Source organism: Haliotis cracherodii, unplaced genomic scaffold (genome assembly GCF_022045235.1).
Source record: "Haliotis cracherodii isolate W230 unplaced genomic scaffold, xgHalCrac1.p SCAF_16, whole genome shotgun sequence".
Classification (NCBI taxonomy): Eukaryota; Metazoa; Mollusca; class Gastropoda; order Lepetellida; family Haliotidae; genus Haliotis; species Haliotis cracherodii.
Window position 1 is genome coordinate 18,655,814 of NW_027266271.1, and position 27,553 is coordinate 18,683,366.

The following is a 27,553-nucleotide window of genomic DNA, read 5'->3' on the forward strand; positions in this document are numbered from 1 at the left end:
CAAAACGCGCTCTCGCGACCAACTGAATGACATTCTGGTAGGTTACGGAAAGATACGAGTGGTGACGTATGAAGTTGATTTGTCCCGGAATCACTCGAGTTGTCACGAAAAGATACGAATACCCGAAACGCACTCTCGCGACCTACTCGTCGTATTCATGACATTCTGGTGTAGGTTACGGAAAGATGGGGACGAAAGTCAAATGCGTTCAGGGGACGGCAGAGACTAGTAGAAGTTGTTGGTTCATTCCGGTTCGTCGCTCTGGTTGACGTGACAGAAAACATGATATGAAATATTCGTTTTTGACAACACATGCGGAGCGTGGGGATGACAAGTGAGCGTTATTGTACGGTTTGAATTGTTCCTTGTCACGCGGAGCAGACGACATTGCCGCCATACCTCAATGAAACAAATGGAGAGAGTGACACAGCGAACTAGTTTTAACTTCAAACGACAATGCGGATATTCCTTGCACTTCCTGTCAAAATAGGCCTCAACAGTTTAATGTTTGGGGGAAGCGGTTTTTTTGTTAAAAAATAATATTAATTACAATAGAAACCCGTTTATCAATTCCGATTGCTGACCCGTGAAGATCCGGGTGGAGAACAGGTCTTCAGCAACCCATATACATGTAGCTGGAATACCGCCACACTCAGCAATATTTCAATCCAGTGATCGATATTGTGAGCAATGGTTCATGCAATCAACCAAGTCAACGATCCTGAACAAGGAACCTATTCTAAAACAATCCCCACGTGGGCTGCAGGTAAATAATCCAATTGAGTTTTGAACACATTTAATTAGCAAAACAGCTTTGTTTCTATTTTATGCGCTCGTTTGTATGTTCTATCTGACTTAATGTTGTAAAAAGTCCCTAAATGTGAAAGAGTTGTAACGAGAAAAGATGTATTTGCCAGTCACGCTGACCGTCACTAAAAGAACAAATTCCAGCATTTAACTACGGCAATTCTATTAAGGAAAAAAGGTCGTATCATACTCTGTCCTTTGCCATATGTATGAATAATGCAAACACAATTTGCTGATGGATCCCAGTGGCCGTGTTTTGAAGTCATGTTGGCCGATTGTCTGAAATTAGTTGTCCTCTTAAAGCTGCAATGCAGTGTACACTGAAACACCGTTCTTCAGCAAGCACGACCCAGCTTTCTTTACAAAATGAGGGATGAATGCAAAGAATTAATTCGGGATATAATCTACAATTTTGAGCCAATAATTAGTAAAATAATTGTTATTTTTGTAGAAGGATTCGAGTTATATGTTTCTTATACGTTTACAAAATGAGTTTGTAGTTTAACGCCGCACTGGCAATACCCTAGCTGTTAGACCGAGGCATGTAAATAATCATGTCAGGGCCAGACAAACTTGTGATTGATATTATGAATTTTGTCACGTAATAACAGAGCCTGACCACCCGATCCATTCATCTTGCCTGTGCACCGTGAAGATCCGGGGTAGAATAGGTCTTCAGCAACCCATGCTTGTCGTTAGAGGCGACTAACGGGAACGGGTGGTCAGGTTCAGTGACAAGTTTGATGCATGCCATCGTATCCCAGTTGCGTAGATCGATGCTCATGATGTCAACCATGGGATGGTCTGGTTCAGTAAAAACTCATTTGTTCACTCATTTCTCGAACGGGCTAGTCACACTACCTCAGACAGGACAAGACTTCTGAAACGTGGTGGACATTCCCTGTCAAATTACGTCGTGTTTCAGCTGGTCCACATGAAGCCCTGATAACCCAATCTACACTGGGGGTCCAGACCTCCTCCGTGGTCTAGTGGATAGTGTGTCTGCCCGGACAGCAGAAGATCCGCGTCATACGTTAAAAGATGGTACTTGTTGTTACCCTGTCTGGCGCTCGGCATTAAGAGGATAAAACAAGGACTGGTCGGTATTCTGTGTCTGAGTGGTTATGATGTTAAACTGCGGCATGGTATCTCTATGGTCTAATGGTAGAGCGTCCGCCCGGAGAGCGGAAGGTCTGGGGTTCGATCCCCGGCTGCGTCATACCAAAAGACGTTAAGACGTTAAAACATGGTACTTGGCATGGTACTGGCGCTCGGCGTTAAGGGGCTAAAATAAGGACTGGTCGGCTCGGAGTCAGTATAATGTGCGTGAGTGGTTATCCATGTTAAACTGGGGCAAACTGGGGCAAGCTGGGGCATGGTATTTCAGTGGGCTAGCACTATAAAACCAGCATGCGCAAGTTCATGCACGCCGCTATATATAAGTGCAATAATCTTGAACGCGACGTTTAACCCAATTCCACCACCCAAGGGGCTGAACAGGGGTTGGTATGGTATTTATTTCAATCAATATTCCATCACATACTTCTGAATAGGAATACAAAAGTGCATTTCATCCCAGCAAATGCCAACTGTACATTTGTTTAATTTCGTTTACTTGCTATGAAAGTGTTCCGAGGAATAAATGGACGAGTACCACGCCAGCAATTACACATCCCCTTTCACTGTTTCATGACATCTACCACGCATTATCACCACGCGACCCTCAATAGTGACACTTCGCTTCACTTTCAAGAAGACACACTTCAAAATCAAACCTGTCCAAATGCTTATCGTCTGACTCAGCGCTGGTTCCGTGAGTGTAGATAGTAACAGAAGGACAAGTTTCTTTAATTGCCACTAGGGTGCGCCACCCACCTTGGATGACCAAATACTTCTTTCTGTCTACCTATTTACTCTGGGATGTATTTCAAGCAAGACTTGGGCGCACTGTCTACCCTTGAAACCAGAGCTTCTGAATTCAGGTGTGACTAATTACTGTGCTCGTGAGTGGCGTTTCGTCTCCGCGTTGTTTGTACGAGTCTTTTCCCGCCATTGGTAGTTGTGTCGTCTGCCCGTGGAACACTGTCGAGGGTACGACGGAGATTGGGGTATATCGCACCGCTGTGGAACATTCCTCTCCAAATGTCAAGTCTCTTTATATTTAGAGTTTATGATGACAAAATAATATAACTACCAGATGAAATATTTGGCAGGTCGAAAGACATTTCGCGGTGGGTTGTCAATATTTTTTTTCGTTTACGTATTTGGTACATTTTCATCTTGATTATACGGATTGCGGTAGGATTTAAAATTTTAAACCGGCTGGGCTAATGTTTGCACATTTCTCCATAAATGTCAGACTGTAAATTTTCATCATCCTGCTAAAATACGCATGATCTAGACGTATCTCGCTGCTGTTAGTGTCTCGGTCAATATTTCCTCACAATGCGTTACTTTACATTACCATTTGAAATGCATATATGCTGACAAAGCTGAAAAGCATAGCAATATTTCATGAACACAAATCTAGAGCGTAGTGATGCGTAGTTTAACGTACACCAAGCTATCTGTCAGCTCTATTTCTTATCAAAGTTCAGAGAAGTACTGGGGCGGTGGTGTAGTCTAGTGGTGAAAGCGTTCGCACATCAAGCCGACGACCCGGGTTCGATTCCCCACGTGGGTACTATGTCTGAAGCCCATTTCTGGCGTCCCCCGCCTTGATGTTGCTGGAATAGAGCTTAAAGCGGCGTAAAACCATACTCACTCACTCAGATATGCTCTCACTCACACAGAGATGTACTCCTGGTCATAATATTGTCCCCCAACACCGTCACTACCATCATCCTAATTACCATTAACATCCCCACCACCATCACTATCAAGATCATCATCATACTCCTTATCATCATAAGCACCACCACCACCACCGTCATCATCATCATCATCATCATCATCATCATGATCTTCCACCAACCTCACCATCATTAACATATCACAAAACCATCACCTTACTGATTTCTTCATCACGAGGTGGCATTTATACAATTGCAATATTTGCATAACTATCGTTACTGTATTGCAATATGATCACCTTTCCCATTTCCCATGAAGACCCCATGTTTGCCATAAAAGGCGACTATGCTTGTCGTAAGAGGCGACAAACAGGATCTGGTGGTCAGGTTCGCTGACTTGGTTGAAGCATTTCATCGACCCCAATTTTGTGGATCGATGCTCATGAAATCAATCACTGGATTGTCTGGTCCAGACTCGATTATTTACAGACCGCAGTCATATAGCTGGAATATTGCTGAGTGCGGCGCAAAACAACAAACCAACCAACCAACCCAATGTAGATTTTCTTGCACTAGGAAGGCGTGTGATAGCCCACCGATATTTACCAATTCGGATTTAGCGATCATTGGACTGGTCAGCTGAGGCGATATGACGTCATATTGCTATATCGTTGAGAATAACAAAATGATCGGTCATGACGTCATGTATTGACATATCGTCAGCTAAACAATGTGTTACCTTTGATGTACTTTCTCTAAAGACTTGAAATGTCAAACATATTTTGGCTTAAAATGATAATGAGGAATACGTAGAATTACCATTCAAAACCGGATTTTCGGATAATCTGTAGCTTGTTGATTATTCGATAATTAACCGACACGATGACAAACTACAGCATGTCCGACATATCTCGGCTTCAGAATCTTTGGGGAGGTAACTCTGAGTATTCGTACAGATCAATTTATGCACATATTCTGAATTAATACCCATCTTTTCGTTGAAAACGCGTCATTGTACAACGTTGCACGTGGTCTGATGTTTATACTATTAATCACTGGTTTGCCGGGCCCAGACTCGATTATGCCATAACTGATTTTTTGCTTTGCAGAGTTGCGTCCCTTTTGCACGCAAGGAAACTATGATTGTGGGTTCGAATCCCGGTTTTCCCCGATTATGTTTCTAGGTTTGACAGCACCATACCCGTGCTCATTGGTTTCACGGAAGTGGTAAACGTCTGAGACCTGCATCACTTCGGGCGGCGTTAAACCCAACTCACTCACTCATTCATAATTGATTTCCCCCAAATAAGATAGAAATAATACAAAAGTCATTGGCTAATTCAACACGCACAAACGACACCAAAATATAAATGTCATCCCCGCATATAACATATAGTTGTTCGCAAAAACCACAGGGTATGGCTTTTTAAAGATGTTGTGTTTCACACAATCAGTTAACGTAAGTGGACAGGACAGTTTGTCCACATCCGTTCTGCGATCGCACGAAACAATAAAGTCTTCTCCTCCTCATTTAGAAGCGTAACTGTCTCCTTGCATAGGTGTTATACAAGACACCTTCCTAAATCAGCACCTCGTGTGTCAGGTGTTATCTAAGCCACTCCCCGTGTCTCAAATGTGTGATCGACCAACCATTGTGCATTTTCAGAAAGGCGGGCTGGGGTGTGACAAAGCGATCGTTTCCAACCCTCTCTCTTTCCCTGAATACCCTGACCTCTCAGGTATTACGTTAGAGGGATGGATTCGGGCTGCTAGTTTCAATTGACTTTTGTTACAGGTATAATTTGCTACCGAGACCGTAAACCTGACGGGAGTCTTTCCTATTATGAAAGCAATGCAAGAATCAAATTATCCACCTTTTGTGCTGAAGTCATGAAGAGGAGAGCTTCTGTATGAGAACATGTTTTGTACTCAACCAGTGTATTGACGTAGACTTGGGTTTACAGCGTACATAAAATAGTTACCAGTGTGTCTAAGTTACAGCACCGTGATTCCACCCCCATTCATTACAGCACACAACAGAAATACATACAGGCTCAAGTAAAGTTAAGCTTCATGTACATTCATTACGCTCGGTTGGCGTGTTGCAGGGTGCTTTGTTTGACGCAAGGTCTTCCTATGTGGTAGCCTAATGTTAAAAATAGAATGCTCCAACATCTTCATGGGCGGATACAGGGTTTGTGTGTGTGTGTGTGTGTGTGTGTGTGTGTGTGTGTGTGTGTGTGTGTGTGTGTGTGCGTGCGTGCGGGGGTGTACACCCCCCTTTTTTATTTTGAAAAAACTCTTTATTTCTGTATAAATTAGCATCAAAGACAATAAATAGATCTTCATTGTGCACCCCCCTTTTCAAAAAAGCTGTATCCGCCCATGATCTTACATGCATCGTTTATGTTTCATTCCTTTTGCGCTTAGTGATTATGCGTGGTAAGAGCAGTCTTCCTGGAATATTATATCTGTGATTGACACATAGTCAATGAGTGTCAACCACGTTTTGCGATATTAATTCCTTATTAAACACCGTGCATGTAAAATGGCATTAGTGGGGGAGTGAATATTGCTTTACATTATAATGAGTGAGTGAGCATTGTTTAACGCCTCTTTTAACAGTATTCCAGTTATATCACGGCGTGTATTAGTGGGAGGAAAGTGATGTAGGTCTCAGACGTTTACCACTTCGGTGAAACCCACGAACACTGGTATGGTGCTGACAAACCTAGAAACATAATCATAGGTTTCTGGCGTGCTGAAGGGAAGCAACTCTGCACAAGGAATTGCGGCGCCTTAGACGAATGAATATTTTCTGACACAATGACATTATTCGGTGAGTGAATATAGCTATATATTTTATAATGCATAAGGCGCCGCAATTCTTTAACTTGGCATAAGCGAATGACTCACATGACATTATTCAGTGAGTGAATATAGTTATATATTTTAAAATGCACAAGGCGCCGCAATACTTTAACATGGCATAAGCGAATGACTCACATGACATTAGTGAATTGGCGAACATTGATAATCGCTGTAAATGACGATAGCTTCGAGAGTAAAACAGTTATACATCTTATTAAAGGGGATACATTATGAAACATATTTCAATAACATTATGCTTTTAATGGATACATGATATATAACTAATGAATACACGTCTGTGGTCTGATATGATTGAGAGGTTTATATATTTAATAAATTCCCGGGCAAAAGAAAAAATACACTTGAATATACCTGCTTTACTGTGCTCATTACTGTGTACTGTGAAATTGCGACGCCATGTTCCTTGAGACGTCATATGCACGTCACCTGTTGTACAGATACGGATACGCACTGATGTAGGTAAGGAACATCGCTTATATTACATCACGATCAAATAACAATTTCTTGTTTGTTGCATTTTTAGCCACCGTTAAACATGGTGTATACTTTCTTTTACTCGTCAGTATTGTTCAGTCCTAGTTTATGGACATTTCCCGAGGGATGTGTACAGCAACCCCGTTAATCCAGACTGTACCGTTTTAATGACATCGTTCAGATTATACAATTTTGGATCAACGAAACATGGGTATAGCGAATTGCCTTTTTGAAAACCATGAAGACAGTTTCAAAGTCGGGCCTTGAGGACTAAGGGGGATTCACTGTATAAAATATTCACATAACTAAGGTATGAGTGTATTGAGAACGCAACCTTGAGCGCCAGAAGGATTCTACATTCTATTCTTACTGACAGGAAATTATAATTTCATATTTAAAACATTTTTTTCAGATAATAGATGGGCGCATTTAAATGTAATTTTCTTAAGATTACAGTATTATTGCAACTATTAGTTTCAAGAGTTACAATTTTGAGCTGTTACCGTCGATGACGAGAAATCGGCGCCAGCGTTAATATAGGCTTCGGAAGGGCGTCGCACTGAGGAAACTATATATTAAACACTTATCGACAAAACAATCCTTATGCTTGTGTACACCAGAATGTTTAATAAGCCACTTAAACCCAGGGAGGAATGACGAATTGTACAATAACCCGTTTGTAATGATCGAACTTTCTGTCTGGAATTTAAAGGTACATTCTTCTTGAGCTGGCTTGTTTTTAAAGGTTTTCTTCATATATTATTATCACGTGAGTGATAGCAAAACTACTACTACTACTACTACTACTACTACTACTACTACTACTACTACTACTACTACTACTACTGCTGCTGCTGCTGCTGCTGCTACTGCTACTACTACTACTACTACTAGAATAGTTCTTCAGCAACCCATACTTGTCGTAATAGGCGACATGTTTGTCGTAAGAGGCGACTAACGGGATCGGGTGGTCAGGCTCGCTGACGTGCTTGATGCATGTCATCGCATCCCAATTGCGTGGATCGATGCTTATGATGTCAATCACTGGGTTGTCTGGTCCGGACTCGATTCTAAACGGACCGCCGTCATATTGCGGCGCTAAACAACAAACAAACAAACTACAATTACTACTACTACTACTTCTACTACTTCTACTACTACTACTACTACTATTAGTACTACTACTACTACCGCTGCTACTACTACTACTACTACTACTACTACTACTACTACTACTGCTACTACTTCTACTACTATCACTGCAACTGCTACATCTACAACTACTACTTCTACTACTACTACTGCTACTACTGTCACCACCCACTACTACTACATCTACTACTGCTGTTGCTACTACTACTGCTGCTGCTACTACTACTACTACTACTACTACTACAACTGCTGCTGCTGCTGCTACTACTACTGCTACTACTACTACTCTACTACTACTACTACTACTCTACTACTTATACTACTACTCTTCTACTACTTATACTACTACTACCACTCTACTACTACTTCTACTACTACTACTCTACCACTACTTCTACTACTACTACTACTCTACTACTACTTATTCTACTACTACTGGGGCGGTCGGGTAGCCTAGTGGTTACTACTACTACTACTACTACTCCTACTACTGCTTCTACTACTACTTCTACTTCTACTACTACTACTTCTACTACTACTCTTCTACTACTACTACTTCTACTACCAATTTACTACTACTACTCTACTACTTCTCTACTACTACTACTGCTACTGCTGCTACTACTACTACTACTACTCTACTACTACTTCTACTGCTACTACTCTACTACTACTTCTACTACTACTATTACTGCTACTCTACCACCACCACCACCACTACTAATACTAATACTAATACTACAGATACTAAACGTAGCTGCACATGAAACATGTTGGACATTCCCTGTTCATTTACGTCGTGTGTTCCACCAGGCCCACTTGCAGCAATCCCATCGACACGGGAATTCCTCCGTCATACAGTGGTAGGGCGTCTGCCTGGAGAGCAGAAGATCCCTGACTGCAACATACCAAAAGACGTTAAAAGATGGCACTTGTTGCTACCCTGCCTGACATTTAGGGGACAAAACAAGGACTGGTCGGAGTCAGTATACTGTGCCTGAATAGCGTATCCATATCAAACTGCGGCATGGTATCTCAGTGGGCTAGCACTATAAAACCGACCTTACTCTGGACTAGTGCTTAATAGGCAGACACACACCAGTCTTATTGCTATGTTAACCTATATTTGACAAATAACCTTGATGTGTTTTGGGCATCTGTGTGTTCCCACAACGTGTCCGCAACAAAGAAACAACGCCCCCTTCCTCCCTCACTCACTCGGGTTTTTAATTTAGGGGCGGTCGGGTAGCCTAGTGGTTAAAGCGTTAGCTCGTCACGCCGAAGACCCGGGTTCGATTCCCGATATGGGTACAATGTGTGAAGCCCATTTCTGGCGTCCCCCGCCGTGATATTGCTGGAATATTGCTAAAAGCGGCGTAAAACCATACTCACTCACTCACTCGGTTTTTGAACTTTCGTACACAGTTCTAGCATATGACCCAAAGTGAGATGGGCGCGCTGGTTCGAATCATGAAACCACACTGGTTGATTTACAACACAAGTCTCCTGGGAATAATTCTGCCCTAAATGAAAAGTGTTTTCAATGTGACGTAACAGTAACAGTTATACGTGTGTGCAGGCATATAAAATGAAGCCCGCAATTTCGTGACTCCAGAGTTGACCTTCCCATCATAATGTCCGCACATCAATTTTCATGGAAGCATCGTCAAATATGGAACCATTATTAATGACTCCAAACATTCGTCTCCACAGGATGGCGCATCGACCAGTCGGATATCCTCGCGGGCATCGTTTGAATAATCGTAATAGGCCAACAGTGAAATCATCCATACAATGATTAAATCACCTTCTGAAGTTTTGTTCGAAAATGTAAAGCTTATGGACATTTGGGAGATGCTTGAGTTCAGATAATTCTTACGATTGTGAATACTGCTGAGATTGGGTGAAATGTGCAAAAAAACTACTGTAAATCTTTCACATTCTTCACATTTATATCGTACATAATTTTGCAGTATTATTTGTTTAAGTTTGAAAGTTTTCAGTTCAGATTGATATTGGAGAGGGGCCGTGAATAAAAGTTTCTTGAAGATTCTACTCTCTGTATTAGAACGTAGAATGAACTGTATGTGTAGATCGTAGTGTTTTAATGTTGCTCGAGGTGAGGTGAGTTGAGTTGAGTTGAGTTGAATTGAGTTGAGGTGAGGTGAGGTGACTACACACGACCATCTACACCTACTTCATATCACACTAAACACAGCCGTCTACATCTTCCTCATATCATGCTACACACAACCATCTACACATACTTCATATCATGCTACACACAACCATCTACACCTACTTCATATCATGCTACACATAACCATCTACACCTACGGTTGTGTGTAGTGTGATATGAAGTAGGTGTAGATGATTGTGTGCAGTGTGACACCACACCACACCACATCACACCCCATCACACCACACCACACCACACCACTGCACACCACACCCCACCCCACCCCACCCCAACACACCACACAAAAAAACCATGCCATGCCATGCCACGCCACGCCACGCCACACAGACACCACGCCACATATCAACACACAGGCACCACGCCATACAACACCACACCACATCTCAGGTCACCACACCACACTCCCACCCTAAGCACACCACATGCCAGCTCACCACACCATACCCCCACCACACTCTCACCCCATCACACCCCACGCCACCACATCCGAGCTCCGGTGGTGTGGTGTGGTGTGGTGTGGTGTGGTGTGGTGTGGTGTGATGTAATGTGATGTGGTGTGGTGTGATGTAATGTGATGTGGTGTGGTGTGGTGTGATGTGGTGTGGTGGGATGTGGTGTGGTGTGGTGTGGTGTGGTGGGTGTGTGGTGGAATGTGGTGTGGTGAGCTCGGATATGTTGTGGTGTGTTGTGTTGTGTTGTGGTGTTGTGTGATGTAATGTGATGTGGTGTGGTGTGGTGTGGTGTGGTGTGATGTGGTGTGATGTGGTGTGGTGTGGTGTGATGTGGTGTGGTGTGGTGTGGTGGGATGTGGTGTGGTGGGGGTGTGGTGTGGTGTGGTGTGGTGTGATGTGATGTGGTGTGGTGGGATGTGGTGTGGTGGGTGTGTGGTATGGTGTGGTGTGGTGGTGTGGTGTGGTGTGGTGTGGTGTGGTGAGCTGGGAAATGTTATGGTGTGTTGTGTTGTGTTGTGTTGTGGTGTGGTGGGATGTGGTGTGGAATGGTGTGGTGTGATGGGATGTGGTGTTGTGTTGTGTTGTGTGGTGTGGTGTGGTGTGGTGTGGTGTGGTGTGGTGGCATGTGTTGTGTTGTGTGTTGTGGTGTGTTGTGTTGCGTTGTGGTGGGATGTGGTGTGGTGTGGTGTGGTGTGGTGTGGTGGCATGTGGTGTGGTGTGATGTGATGTGGTGTGGTGTGGTGTGGTGTGGTGTCATGTGGTGTGGTGTGGTGTGGTGTGGTGTGGTGTGGTGTAGTTGGGTGTGGTGTGGTATGGTGTGGTGTGATATGATGTGGTGTGGTGAGCTGGGTGTGGTGTGGTTTGGTTTGGTGTGATGTGGTGTGGTGTGCTTGGAGGTGGTGTGGTGTGGTGTGGTGGTGGTGTGGTGGTGGTGTGGTGGTGGTGTGGTGTGATGTGGTGAGCTTGGAGGTGGTGTTGTGTGGTGTGGTGTGGTGTTGTGTTGTGTGGGTTTTGGTGTGGTGTGGTGTGGTGGCATGTGGTGTGGTGTGGTGTGGTGTGGTGTGGTGTGGTGTGGTGTGGTGTGGTGTGGTGTGGTGTGGTGTGGTGTAGTTGGGTGTGGTGTAGTTGGGTGTGGTGTGGTATGGTGTGGTGTGATGTGATGTGGTGTGGTGAGCTGGGTGTGGTGTGGTTTGGTTTGGTGTGATGTGGTGTGGTGTGCTTGGAGGTGGTGTGGTGTGGTGTGGTGTGGTGGGGGCGTGGTGTGGTGTGGAGGGATGTGGTGAGCTTGGAGGTGATGTGGTGTGGCGTGGTGTGGTATGGTGTGGTGTGGTGTGGTGTGGTGTGGTGTGGTGTGGTGTGGTGTGGGTTTTGGTGTGGTGTGGTGTGGTGTGGTGTGGTGTGGTTGGGTGTGGTGTGGTATGCTAAGATCCCTTTGAGAAACAGTATTTCAGTTCTATCAGGGAGTGTGAGCTTTTTACGAAAGGAAAGCCCAGAGTGCATGCATGTCTTAGATATTGAGCACGTTTGTGGGCCCGCGAGCACGTGAGTATGGTCCTGGCGAACCTAGAAAACATCTGGGATTCGAACCTGCAATCATAGCTTTCAGGCACGCCTAGAATGGACCGAAAAATGTACTCCCAATAAATTAGATATGATAGGTATGTGACGTCACACACGTGAGTGACCCAACGAACCCGCCCCTCCTCCTCCCACAAGCAGCCCTTAATGCCCTCTCACTTTCAAACCTGAAACTAGGGAAATCATGTTTTGCTAAACTTTAAAGACCTTTTTTTGGTTTGGTGTGGTGTGATGTGGTGTGGTGTGCTTGGAGGTGGTGTGGTGTGGTGTGGTGTGGTGGGGGTGTGGTGTGGTGTGGTGTGATGTGGTGAGCTTGGAGGTGGTGTGGTGTGGTGTGGTGTGGTGTGGTGTTGTGTTGTGTGGGTTTTGGTGTGGTGTGGTGTGGTGGCATGTGGTGTGGTATGGTGTGGTTTGGTGTGGTGTGGTGTGGTGTGGTGTAGTTGGGTGTGGTGTAGTTGGGTGTGGTGTGGTATGGTATGGTGTGGTGTGATGTGATGTGGTGTGGTGAGCTGGGTGTGGTGTGGTTTGGTTTGGTGTGATGTGGTGTGGTGTGCTTGGAGGTGGTGTGGTGTGGTGTGGTGTGGTGGGGGCGTGGTGTGGTGTGGTGGGATGTGGTGAGCTTGGAGGTGATGTGGTGTGGTGTGGTGTGGTGTGGTGTGGTGTGGTGTGGTATGGGTTTTGGTGTGGTGTGGTGGCATGTGGTGTGGTGTGGTGTGGTGTGGTGTGGTGTGGTGTGGTTGGGTGTGGTGGCATGTGGTGTGGTGTGGTGTGGTGTGGTTGGGTGTGGTGTGGTATGGTGTGGTGTGGTGTGATGTGGTGTGGTGAGCTGGGTGTGGTGTGGTTTGGTTTGGTGTGATGTGGTGTTGTGAGCTTGGTGGTTGTGTCTGTGTGGTGTGGTGTGGTGGGGGTGTGGTGGGATGTGGTGTGCTTGGAGGTGGTGTGGTGTGGTGTGGTGTGGTGTGGTGGCATGTGGTGTGGTGTGGTGTGGTATGGTGTGGTGCAGTATAACCAGGTAGCAGCTTATGTATTATATACTGTTTCATATACTGACACAGAGACAATAGAATACAATAGAATAAAATGTACAAGTGGTCCTCTTGTAGTAGGGTTCACGAATAATGAAGTTTGCACATTTCAACAGCATGTTATACATACAGGTTGTTGAAGTCTAGCTTGGTGGAACGTGTATGATGATACTTGTACACACGAATTTGTTCGTACAGGCAACACAAGATAGCCACAAAAACATTTAGTACTGGAAGAGTTATGTCCCTTGAAATGTCAATTTTCACGTATCATGACAATGACTCGGTGTTATTGCAAAGTCGTGGACAGTTTGTTTACCCAGTGCCATGATTGGGGTTGATACCGGCGTGAGTTAAACAGTGGTGGTATAATGTTATTATATACCGGAAGCGACATGTCGGTCAGTAATAACAAATAAACGCCTCTTTGCATTTTATCATGATGCTTTGCTTTGCATTGCCATGCCCTATGACTTCAAATAGTATAGTGAGTGAGTGAGTTGGGCTTAGCGCCGCTTTTAACAGTATTCCAGTTATATCGAGGCGTGTCAGCTTAACGTGGGAGGAAATCCCGAAGTAATGCTGGTATCAGACGTTTACCACTTTGGTGAAACCCATGAGCACGGGTATGGTGCTGACAAACCTAGAAACATAATCGGGGCGAACTGGGATTCGAACCCACAATCATAGGTTTCTGGTGTGCCTAAGGGAGACAACTCTGCACAGCGAATCACGGCGCCTTAGACGACCGGGCCACCCGTGCCCCAACATAGTATAGAGTGTTTGTGTTTGCCTGTAGACCAGATAGTACATGCAAAAAAGTTCATGACTGAATGAATATTGTTTTGCAATAGTCAACAATATTTCTGTATTACAGCTATTTTACGACTGTATGTCAGCAGTCGAATAGGAAGTTGGAAAACGGCCTTAGACCTGTATGTTGTTACAATTTCTCGAGTTTCCTTATTTCGAAACTGATCTTGCATGTATTATAGTGATTGAGTGAGTTGAATTTAACGCCGCTTTTAACTGTATTACAGTTATATCGCGGCCTGTCAGCTTAATGTGGAGGAAAGACCGAAGTGATGCAGGTCTCGGACGTTTACGACTTCGGTGAAACCTACGAGCACGTGTATTTTGCTGACAAACCTAGAAACATAATCGGGGCGAACCGGGATTCGAACCCACAATCATAGGTTTCTGGCGTGCCCAAGGGACGCAATTCTGCATAGCGAATCGCGGCGCCTTTGACGACTGGGCCACCATTGCCCCCGGCATGTATTATAGACGATGATCGTAAGTCGTATACACAGACTTGGAACAGTCGTCGTGGTACGATGATCGTAAGTCGTATACATAGCCATGGGAAAGCCAAAGTGCTAAGATCCCTTTGAGAATCACAGTCCAGATAAGTTTAAACGCCCTATAACAGTATTTCAGTTCTATCAGGGAGTGTGAGCTTGTTACGAAAGGAAAGCCCAGAGTGCATGCATGTCTTAGATATTGAGCACGTTTGTGGGCCCGCGAGCACGTGAGTATGGTCCTGGCGAACCTAGAAAACATCTGGGATTCGAACCTGCAATCATAGCTTTCAGGCACGCCTAGAATGGACCGAAAATGTACTCCCAATAAATTAGATATGATAGGTATGTGACGTCACACACGTGAGTGATCCAACGACCCCGCCCCCTCCTCCTCCCACAAGCAGCCCTTAATGCCCTCTCACTTTCAAACCTGAAACTAGGGAGATCATGTTTTGCTAAACTTTAAAGACCTTTTTTTAGGATGTTACCATTTCAGGATACAGGAGCAGGATTACAGTACGTTCAGCTCGGGCGGCGTGTAATGTACAGGGAAATTGCAAGTTTTTGAAAAATGTCGTTAATTTAACTCACCTTATGAACATATCCGTGTTATGACATTTTGATCCCAGACTTTAAAAATTCCTGCTTTGATGATTGTTGTTCCTAAATAACTGAAATGTTAAGACCATGTGCGAACGAACTATTAAATGTGTACTTATTTTTCTGTTTCAGCGCGTCTATTCCCTCTGGGGATTGTCCCAGTATGGCCAGGTAATGTGAAATAGGGATTAAAATCGCGATCAAGATTAATGCGACCAGTCCTTCTTCTATCCGCTTTATGACGAACGCCAGACAGGGTAATGTTCATCAAGTACCAACGTCTTTTGGTATGACGAGGCAGGGGCTCGAACAATGATCTTTCCGCACTCCGGGCAGACAATAAATCCACTAGACCATTGAGGCAGTCGATCCTCCAGTACCAGTGCTTGCCATAATTTTTGTTTGTTTATTTGTTGTTTAACACCGCACTCAGCAGTATGGCAGCTATACGACGGCGGTCTATAAATAATCTTTATATAGCTGGAATACTGCTGACTGCGGCGATAAACAACATTCACTCACTTAATTCATACCACGATGAAACAAGCGTCCCCAAAATAGGCGACATTGGGTTGACTAGAAAGTGCTGAGACTCACGTTGAAGGAACTGCGTCAAAGTGAAATATTTTGTTGTGTACATTACATGATGTCATCGAGGCATGCATATTCAGGAAACACTGAATCGATTGAGCAAACTGTTTGGCTGTGAGAAGGCCGTAAGATAAGCAGGGGGCTGTGTGGCCTTTGAATTTGATGAACGTTCAATGATCAAGTACGGGCAGCAAAGGGCTGAACAGATATGAGTACAACACTTGGGTAGGACGTTTGTTTGTCTGTTGTTTAACGCCGCACTCAGCAATATTCCAGCTATATGATGGCGGTCTGTAAATAATCGAGTCTGGACTAGACAATCCACTGATTGACATCATGAGCATCGATCTACGCAAATGGGATACGATGACATGCATCAACAAAGTCAGCGAGCCTGACCACTCGATCCCGTTAGTCGCCTCTTACGACAAGCATAGTCGCCTTAAAATTACGGCAAGCATGGGTTGCTGAAGACCTATTCCACTCAGATCTTCACGGGTAGGGACGTACTACCGGACGTAAAGAAGTAAGCGTGGCGGGGATAGACTTGAAGACGAACCTCGTCAATCAGCAATCTACAATTGTACTTCAATGTAAACTAATTAATAGTTGGAATAAAGTTTCCTGTTCCATTCTGATAATGGAAATCCCACAAATTACTAAAATCTAATACCATATGTCATATTTAATATATTTTATATATCAAATCGATAACCCTGTAAATTACCAGTTGGTGTTTAATGTTTGGTGACTGACGTAAAAATAACACTTTCCATATCACTACAGAAACAAGCTTTCTACTTTTGTGTCGTTATTGCCGCAACTCAACTCACATGACCTAAGGCTATAATCGGCGCCTTTGTCCTGCGCTGAGCGCTACATCCTGTTTAATCCATGGGAAATTGCGCGACTGCTGTTTCAGATAGCTTAAAAATCTATCGTGTTTTATCATTGTCAACAAGAAACACACTTATCTTCAGGTCGTTAAAGTGGGAACAGATATATTTTCTAGCTTGATTCAACTAGTTCCTATGTCATCGCGGAAAGGATGGGTCACGTCATTTAAAAATGTTCCTTTTGACGGTTTTTGTAAGATTTTTGTAAAAAAGTTGGACAGATGAGCCATTGTTGCGTTGTGGGACCTGTCTTCTATTCTCTTAAAAACGTCCCAAAGCCAAAGACCACGAACAAGGCCATTCTTACGCCATTGTTATGACCAAAACCAAGAATTCACCAAGGGCAGATAATCGAAAGGTAAATGTTCAATGCAAACCGCAAGGAATTTAAATAGAACACGTTTTTCCATACATATGAGATTTACCTTGAAACTTACTGCGAAATGTACTCACTTTTGAGACGCTACAGCATGAACAACGATCTACGTCGTCGGTGTAGGATGGGACACAATCAGCCAGGAAAGAATAAGTAACCCACGAAGCCTTATTTTGGTAAGTAATTGAGTACAGGGTTTGACGCTGCTTTTAAATAGCGATATTCCAGATATTCCAATGTCGAGGAACTCGAACATTCCACTGCACACATTGTAGCCACGTGTGGCATCAAACCAGCCTTGCTGAAGTCTGTTCTTATAAACACCATGTGAAACTAGGATGCACGTGCTATTTATTGTACGGGTTGCTTTGTCTGTTTGTTTGTTGTTTAACGGCGAACTCAACAATATTCCAGCTATGACGGCGGGCTGTAAATAATCGAGTCTGGACCAGACAATCCAGTGATTAATATCATAAACATCGATCCACGCAGTTTGAATCGATGACATGCATCAACCAAGTCAGCGAGCCTGACCACCCGATCCCGTTAGTCGCCTCTTACGACAAGCATAGTCGCCTTTTACGGCAAGTATGGGTTGCTGAAGACTTATTCCACCTAGGATCCTCACGGGCCTTGTACCGGTAGATAAAGGGGTAGACAGTTCTGACAGTATACATTAAACGGCATTGGTTGTCTTCCGGCTGTTTATACACCGCTCTTAGGAATATTTCAGCAATATCACGACACATGACCCTAGCAATTAGATCCACACATTATACCCATGTGGGGAATCGAACCGGGACCTTGGCGTGTCTTGCGAACACTTTAACCACCAGGCCACGCACGTCCCCTGACTTTGAGAGCATATATTTCATTGTTATTACTTTTAGTTTGAGAAACCAATTTTTAAGTGCTGTAGTTTCTCAAAAAATAAATATGTCGTTTTTTCAATGTTCAGCAAGCAGCTCAAATCCATAGCACAGGTGGACTCAAATAGATCGTCTTGAGCCCTAACTTTGCCCTTTAATACTCCATGTATGTCTTTTGGTTGTGTAATGAAGCACATCATTCCAGAAATATGACCATGGTCTGTAAATAATCGAGTCTGGAGTAACGGATTAGTGTGCACTCGAGTTTTCATTCTCAGCTCCCTGAGAAGTACACAACCCATGCTGCCAGTGAGGTGCTAGAATGTTAACAGTCACCATCTCATCCTACTGGGTACCCATTCACTGCATGGTGAACAGAGGCATATTTTGAACAAAGTTACATGCCCAAGAAGACATCACATGTGCTACATGTGCTTCAGTGTGGGACAGGATAAGAGACAAGAAGCTCTCAGGAGTCAAGCTCCAAATCACCCATCCATGGACTCTCCATGAGCAAAGTTGTGTGCCTGTGCCTGTACACAGAACCTGTGAAGATCCAGGGTAGAATAGGTCTTCAGCAACCCATGCTTGCCGTAAAAGGCGACTATGCTTGTCGTAAGAGGCGACTAACGGGATCGGGTGGTCAGGCTCACTGACTTTGTTGATGCATGTCATTGATCCCAATTGCGTGGATCAATGCTCATAATATTAATCATTGGACTGTCTGGTCCAGACTCGATTATTTACAGACCACCGTCATATAGCTGGAATATTGATGAGTGCGGCGTTAAACAACCAACCAAACAAACAAACAACCAGGACCTGTGCCACCATATTATAATAGTAAATCATAAAAGAAACAATCAACAAGGCAAGACTTGTAAACTCTTCAAATACATTTTTTTCCCATTGTAAGTTGATACAATAACAACTTGAAACAAGGCAGTGATGAAAACACAACAATATCATCTTGGATGATGCACTACAATAGTCTACAGTCTACAACAATGTTTTTCCTGTGATCTACATTTACAATGGGCAAGTCCTGCATACAAAATCAAGGCCAGATACTAGACAACACCGGTCCATTCATACAAAGGGAGTCTTGACTTTTTAGAAAAAACAATGAAATGTGAATTAAACTCCCCTTATTTGGACTCTTCCAGCCCTGTCTGAACAAAGTGAAATGCACAAGAAAAATTCTGTCACTAATTTTTCTCTTTTAAAGACAATTTGTCTGTCAGATAAGTTCTGATCTATAAGATCAATACCATATAATGATCATATAATACATACTAAACACTTTCAAATTCAAACAAGATATTAACATGACATACTTTGATAGCACTGTGTTTATCTTTAAAAAGGATACTTCACACTAATCCAAAATAGGCATAACCATTCAAAAATAACTCTTTGGGTAAATTTTGCAATTCAATATCAATTTCTCAAAGCATTAGTCTAAAAGGAATTGTACAAAGGGAGATAACTCTTAACGATTACTTCCCTTTAGGTGAGATTGTTGCTGTGGTATTTGATGGCTGTATGTTCTACCTTTTCTGTATGTAGGTGAGTGAGATAGGTATAACACTGCTTTCAACAGTATTTCAGTTGTATTACACTGTATCAGCTCCACGAGGGATGAAGGGCAGAGATGCAGGATGCAAATGTAACCACAATGACAAACAAACCATCCTACACCGATTGCTTTTAGCAATATTCCAGCAACATCACGGCGGGGGACACCTGAAAAGGGCTTCACACATAATACCCATGTCAGGAATCAAACCCGGGTCTTTGGCATGACGAGCGAACGCTCTAACCACAAGGCTACCCTACCGCCCGGCTTGGCTACAGGTCAAAACTCTTTGGACTACAGGGTCACTTTGCACACTTGGCATAATAATCATGCATGATAATATATATACCTTAAGTATGTGAACTTAATCGGACTGGTAGTTTGAAATTTGAATCTACAGAACATAAATACCTCACTTCTACAAATGAGTTAATTACTGTCACTGGTCATAATCAAACTGGGATTTTTATCTGAGATTATATTTAAGCCTTTCTTGCTACACTGGATGTGTGCTACTTTTCAGTGAGGAGACAATTTTAAATTTGCCAATATAAAAAACAAACAAAGAAGTTTACATGGACAATTGATTGATCAGTTCAAAATCAAGTAAAATTATTTTTCTCTTTCTTTTTCTGGAATTTCCCAAAGTCACCAAAGTAGAAAATGTCTTGCAATATTCCTGCATCCCTCCATTTTGTTCCAAAATATATATGAAATAGAGTTTTTCCATTTAAATTAAGTTACCATTTTCCTAATTTATGTACAAGAAAACAGTTTAAAAAAAAACACATTAAAAAAACATTACTTTAATAACATGTACACATTATTAGTGCATTAGGGTAAATTATCAGGAATATCAGTAAATTAAAGTAACAGAGATCCTTAAGTTAGGCATCACCCATACCATTACCATCCTACATGCTGCTTTACATGGATAAACTCTACACTTTGACAACACTTATTTCATATATGTTTGGTTCTGATACTGAAAAACACATGAGTATCACAACTGGGCTTGTCAGCACTCTCCTGGCTCAGGACACCCTTCCCCATTCTGGTTGTGGGACATTCTCCCATCCAGGGGGGAAAATCATTAGAGTTACCTCCCTTTGCTTAATAGGCATTGCTATTTGAAGACAGAAATGCTATGTAGCCACGAGGCCTTAATCATCAAGAAAACAGTCACAAGACACGAAAGCATTTAAACAGCACAGTATTGTTACTCTACGATGTAAAGTAAGGAGTGATGGAAGAAAGGCGTTTTACAACAAATTGAAAATGGCCGTCTAAACCATGACAGGATGACTAATATTGTAGATAAGACAGACTAGTTTTACTTATATTCTACAAAAAATAATTCTAAGGCAATGACTTTTGGACAGTTATTATCAGACAATGATTGCCTCTATTTTTCCATTAAAAGTTTCAAAAGAGTACTCTGTAGGTCATAGGGAATAATTTCTCAAGCCTGTAAGAGAAACTACTACAGCCTTCATGTCAAGATGTTTACTATTGCTAAGCATGAGAACCAATTTGAACAAGAATTAAAAAGAACTTCACAATATTAACTTCAAACATGTTTGAATAATGTGTTCTTTTGGATACACAAGTAAAGAGAATAAGTATCGGAGCTCAAAGAATTCCACTTACAGTTTCCTATGAAATCTTGGCACAAGCATGTAGCCCTGCGCTCACAGAGAGGCGACTGTTTCATCAATGTCACTGTATCAGTGTTACGTTAATAGCTAGATGAATGTTCAAGATTTATGCAACAAAAACATTTTACTTGTAAACTACTCATAACATTCTGGTACAGCTACAGAATACCGGATACACATCCTGTTTGTTGATGCAACTAATATAGCAGCATTTGACAGACTATTTTTAAAATATGTCTATGACATTTAATTGTGATAGCATTTGTTTCAAGTCGTTGTGTAGGGGCAAACCCACAAACCCCATATTATTTTAGCAAGGCCGACCCAAAAAGCATCTAAAAACTTAGAAACCATTACTGAGGAAGGACCTCAAGCACTTACCTATCATGCCTATGACTAAAGGTATCCAATATGCTGTATTCTAGCCAATATTTCTTGGTCAGAAGGCAGACACTTAATACAACCTAGCCGCATCAAAGAGGAGGAACTATTTGTCTCACAAAAGGATATTTTAGTCAAAGGTTGTTATTTTTTCCATCTTACCTGTGTTAAAACATTCTATCTTACTGTCATACTTTGATATAGTGAGTGAGTAGGCTGGATTTTACATCATTGATAGAGACATATGTATTACATTACATAATTAGGCAATATTATAACCTCATAGGCATGATAGGGGTAAGTTCATCGGAGGAAGGATACAATGAAACCCTTGTAGTCTGGACACCTCACATTCCAACCACCTTGTTGGGAAACTCTCTCTCAGTATAATATAAACAACACAACATTAGTCTGTATCAAATATTCGTTGATTTGGACATTTGTTGGTCTGAAAGATTCACTAGGACAGGGATGTGTCCAGAATAACAGGGTGTCATTGTAAGGCAGACACTTCTCCAAAACCGAGTGTCAACATTATCAAGTTAATCACCACCTGTGGAATTCTATTACCTTGGTTACTGGAAGATTTGCAGAATCAAACGCAAAGTATGTGAAATTTCATGAATGTGCCATTTTCAAATATTGACAGTTCCTGGCCTTAATAAGACATATTGCCACACAAAATGACCTGATTTGATATTTGATATCTGTATCAGATGCTAGATCTGACCTCGTTCAGACCTGATGTGCTACTTAATCACAGTACAAGCTAATGTGTCTGACAATCACTATGTAAACCATTCTAGTCTTTCTCCCATCACTCACACATGCAAATTGCACATTACACAAAGACCTAGTCCCACAAGGAACCCTATGTCATATAATCCGGTGGCTTTATGTTTTTCCCTGCCTGGATACGAGTCACCCTATCCCAGACAAAAGGCAACTGGTGACGAGCCTCCTGCTTCACTCCTGTCTTCTTGGGAGTTTCTGACACAACCTCCTTGTCCGGTCGTTTGCCACTATCGTCTGTTGACAAAGGAGTATCTGGCTTCTCCTCCTTACCACTAGATTGAGCACAAGGACCTTTTTCCTTTGAATTAGCACCAGAAGATTGGTCCAGCTTTGGAACTTTGGACTCTGACTCTGGGTTTTCGCAAGATTCTTTTCTCTTGCGATGACTTCCAAATTTTTTATGTCTGTAAAAATTGGCTTGCGGGTCATCACCTTCTGCAGGTGATGCCAAAGGTCCTCCATCTTGGGTGCTTTCTATCGAAAGCGACCTTGACTCGGATGATGAACACCTTTCTCCTGAAAAACCAGAATCTTTATCGTCTTCCACATGGAGATACATCACCTCCCTAGCTTTGGAATCAACACAGTTTGAATCATTATTTTTATCATTGCTAGCCTGGTCCTGCTTGGGCCTATCTACACCAGTGTTAGAGTCATGAGGACAGGAAGCCTGAGAAGTGGTGGTAGATGTGGGGTGAGTGTAGTCTGACTGAGACGGCTTGTCACTACTGCTATCAGGACTAGCACTAACAGTAATTTGATCAGCTGGTAAGCGTTGTACCTCTAGATTTGGGTTGGGAACAGGTTCCGAGAGGAATTTGTGAAACTCAGGGATAGATTTACCAACACCAGAATCTATGAATTGAGTGTGACCTTCTGGAGAGGTAGGATTTGAAATACTGCTTGAGTGAGGCTTCTTGGCTTGGGGAGGCTGTCCATCTGAACACATTTCTTTAAAATGAACTGACTTGACATGTTCCTCAAGGGCTAACACAGAGAACTGACAACCACAAAACCTGCACAATCCTGTTCTTCCAAGATGCTTGTCGTTCTGTTCTAGTCCAGAGGGAGAGTCACCAAGGTGACTTTCAGGACCAATGAAGGGTCCTGGCGGTCTAGCCTGGTTGTGCTGACGACAGTGGCGCTTGTATGAGCCAAAGTCATTGAGCTGAAATGTTTGATTACACTGCTGACACTGAAGATACTTTGTATCCTCACAGTCATCCCGAAGTGAACTCTTCGGGCGACCATCACTGGCACGCCTGTATGCCCTGGCTTTGCTATTGTTCCAATCCTGCTGGGTCTGTTGACTTGGGGAGACACCCCTTGGATCCAATGGAGACAAGCTCTCCTTCTTGCCTCTGTAAAAGTCAGAACCTGGGGTTGAAACAGCTTCTCTTTCAGGTGGAGCTGAACTTCGTCCAGTAGGGATCAAGGGCTCTCCTTGATGATCTTGTGGGTTTAACATATAAGGACTCTGCAGTGCTGATTTAGTTGCTGAGATTGTTTGGACAATTGTATGTTCGGCTCTTGGCTCAAACCCATGTTGATTTCTGAAGTGTTTCCGAAATCCATATGGACTGCCGTAGGTTTGCCGACAAAGTCGACAAATGAGGTACAGGATATCATTTGGAGGATGGTTTCCAATGATACTTTGGATGGGTTCATGCCTGGATACGCTGCCTTTCCTCTGAGATAGGTCCCCTTTTTCTGATCCTTGTGGAGATGCTAGAGGTTGGGGCGATTCCCTGAGCTGATGAGTAGAAGTCTGAGACAGATACGTTACTGACGTTGAGGTTTTAGGTGATAACTTTTCCTGAGTTATTGAAGGGTATGTAGCTTGACCTTGAGCATGAGAAATGGTAACCTGATTTGCTGGTCTGACAGGTGAAAGGGCTGACATTGTAGAAGGAGTCGTCGAGAATGTTGGTGCTGGAATAGGATGAAGTTGAGGTCTGTGCCCACCGGGTGACATCATCATACCTGACACTATCGTTGGTGCCATGATCGCATTGCCAGGGTTTTCACCACCTCCTCTGTCAAATGGCATCATGTCTTTCCGCGGGTAGCCACAATGGGCCTGCTGGAAGAGCTTGTCTACACTGCTCTCCAGATGCTGCAGGTGGTGGTTACCTCGTCCACTGTAGTCTACTTGACCGTGGACAATACCACCACCTTCTCTATGTCCAACATCTCTAGGCACACTTGCAGGATTGGAAGGCTTTTTTGATAAATCAAGGGGCTGATCATTATCCATTAAATCTGGTCCCGGTTGAGCAATAGGAACACTCTCTGGTATTTTTACTGTGAGATCAAGTACTGGTGCTTGAGGCGAGGCATACCTCTCCCCTCTGCCAGGATGTGGAAGGGAGACATGTGGTTTGGGGGCATGCACGACATCCTGCCTACTTCCAATACTGGCAACTGGAGGCTGGCCATGCCTACCTGGCTGTGGAGCATTATCAGCATTTCGTGGGAAATCTTTGCAAGAATATGGGCTTCCTTCGTTGTGATGATACATGTCTTGCCTTGCATGAGAGCTGCCTCTGTCTTGTCTTCTATCAGACTTGGCCATATCTGGATTATAAGCATCACCAACCATTTGTACTCCATGACTTAGAGTGGCAGGATATGGCAAGGGTTTAATAGGCTGAACTGGATACTGAATCATATTTGCCATGTGAACAGCAGTTGTGTTGGGAAATTTGCTTGGGGATGTTGCTTGCAACCTTGCCATGTCTTGCTTTACTATCATACCTTGACTGTGGGGAGACTGAACTGGCACTTGGAGGTGATTCTGATAGAAAGAAGGTTCGGCCTGTGACATAGGCATATTCATCATTGGGGATGCACTGTTAGGTGATGGCTTGCTTTGTTTCGTCGACTTTTCTCCATACTGGAAAAACGTTCGGCAACTAAGACACCTACAGTTTTTACTGGGCATATGAGAGAAGGAGGATGCATCATTCTCTGAAGCTAGCACACCATCAGCCCTCATCAGAGGAGGAGGAAAAGCCCTTGGTGGCATGTACATAGGGTGTCCACGCAACATGTACATCTGAGCCTTTGGTAGCATCCCTTGACGAGGGATCGCACCATTTAGGTATGGAGCTAAAGCTCTTGGGTTGAAACGAGCCATCATTGCTTCATTTTGCTTTGCCATTGACGCATATTTACTAACAGAGTATCCAGAAGGGTCATACTGCTTGGGGTCCTTCACCTTATCCACAGGCATATGTTTTGAGTGAAGCCCATGGTAACCGTCTGGTGGAGGTTTCTGAGACCAGTTTCTATGTGTTTCAGAATGTCCATCAGTATGAGTGCTGGAGCCTGCATCCGAATACCTAGAAGGGGATTTGCTAGCACCAGGCACAGGCGACCGATGCTGAAGACGTTCACTGTCCCGAGCATGCTCATGGGTATAGCCTTTCTTACCGTCACTATGAGTACCATGGTTCTCTGTCAATGCTTCATCGGAACTGCCTGGAGACAACAGTTTGCTTATCACTTCAGTTTGACTGATAACTCGGTCAACAATATCCTGCACACTAATAGTACCATCTAACCCAGCATTAGCAGAGGCACTAGTGACAGGCTTGCCTTGAGTTATTGAACCACTACCTGCATTTGTGGTTTCCTTAGGAACACTTATAGTATGAACTGGTTCGGGATTGGAAGTGGATATTTCTTCGTTGACAAAGCTCTTTTCCAGAACTCTTTCAATATGATCCATAAGACAAACCATATTGTTCTGCAAATTCTCCATTTCCGGACTTCTTTTCTTTTCCTTAACACTGGCAACAACAGATGTGTCCGAGCTTGTGGAGGATGGAGTTGACACTGTAGTGGTTGACTCAGTTGTAGCAGTACTCTGAGCAAGGGATTTCATGGAAACTTGACCTTTGTGGCTTACATCTGGGAGAGAAGTATGCATATCCTCGCCTAATGAATTATCTAACACTTTGTCTATCAAAGTCTGCAGTCTCACTGTGTTTTTAGGAAGATTGTCATCCCTCTTAAGAGACTCATACAAGCTTGGTCTAGTACAGGTCTGGCTCTTCTCACTGGTCAGAGGTTTGGACTCATGTTTGCAGCTGATGGCCAAGTCAACACTGGGTATCCGATTGGTCACTTCCTCTGTGGTGTCACTCTTGATCATATCGACAATACGATCCTTCATAAAACTGAACACAACATCTACTGGCTGGCTTCCCCCTTCTCGTGCCGCTGCCTGCGGTGGACTGGCTTTAGCTTTAGCTTCCTCAGAATCCTTTTTTGAGTCCTCCGCCTCCGACTCATCGGATTTAACTCCAAGGCACGACTCTATCAAAGAGTCAATAGCAGCCCGAACTGAATTGGTCTTCATGTCAGAATCTGTTGATGAATCTTGGCCTTCTTCTTCAATCTTACTTTCCTTTTCACTTGTATTGTCCTCCCCAATGCTTCCCAGGGCTCCTTGTTCGTCTCTTGTAGTTGCACTCATTAATGGATTTCCTTCCATAGAGGCGTTCTGTCCCATTCTTTGCTTCAGGTACTGAAAAGAGAAAGGTTTAGATGAGAAATAGCACTCCTAAAAGTTGTAGCCAGGATAACAAGTCAAATTAAAGATGTTACTTGCATAATTTTTATATTTTGGTATGATCTTGGAGAGTATAATTGAATAAATTACCAAACTGTGGAATTGATAATTGTTATTTTCTCTAGGTCTAGTGCATGCTTATCTGTCATGAGTCTTTTATACGTGTCCCATGACATGATACAAGTCTGGCTGGAACTTGAACCAGAACTCGCGTTACATGCAAAAACAGAAGCAGCTTCATCATCATCTTTTCCTGAATATTTTCCACCAGAAATATGCATCATTTATCACACTGACGCTACTGAGACGGGCAACAGGTGACCTCACCAATATTTATCTATATTCATCTTTGATCCCCGATGTTGTCAAATGCAGTAGAACAAAGTCCTGTGTCTGAAGCTACCCTATAATTTGTTTGTTTCTCAGCAATCATCCAGCTATATGATAGCGGTCTGTATACATATATATCTGAGTCTGGGCCAGACAATCCAGTGATTGACATCATGCGCATCAATCCACACAATTGAGATACGATGACATGCAGCAACCAAGT

At 43.2% G+C, this 27,553-nt stretch overlaps 1 protein-coding gene across 2 annotated transcripts in view; it reads right to left on the minus strand.

Annotated features, from left to right (window-relative positions):
* Nucleotides 1-19,748: 19,748 nt before the first annotated feature.
* Nucleotides 19,749-27,553, minus strand: part of LOC139463910 (uncharacterized) — a 32,140-nt gene continuing 24,335 nt past the window's right edge. For both annotated transcript variants that reach the window (XM_071245331.1, XM_071245330.1), the window contains one exon: nucleotides 19,749-26,955. In XM_071245331.1, coding sequence (XP_071101432.1) covers nucleotides 22,498-26,940 — 4,443 coding nt within the window. In that variant the 5' untranslated portion in view covers nucleotides 26,941-26,955 and the 3' untranslated portion in view covers nucleotides 19,749-22,497. The remainder of the gene's footprint in view (nucleotides 26,956-27,553) is intronic.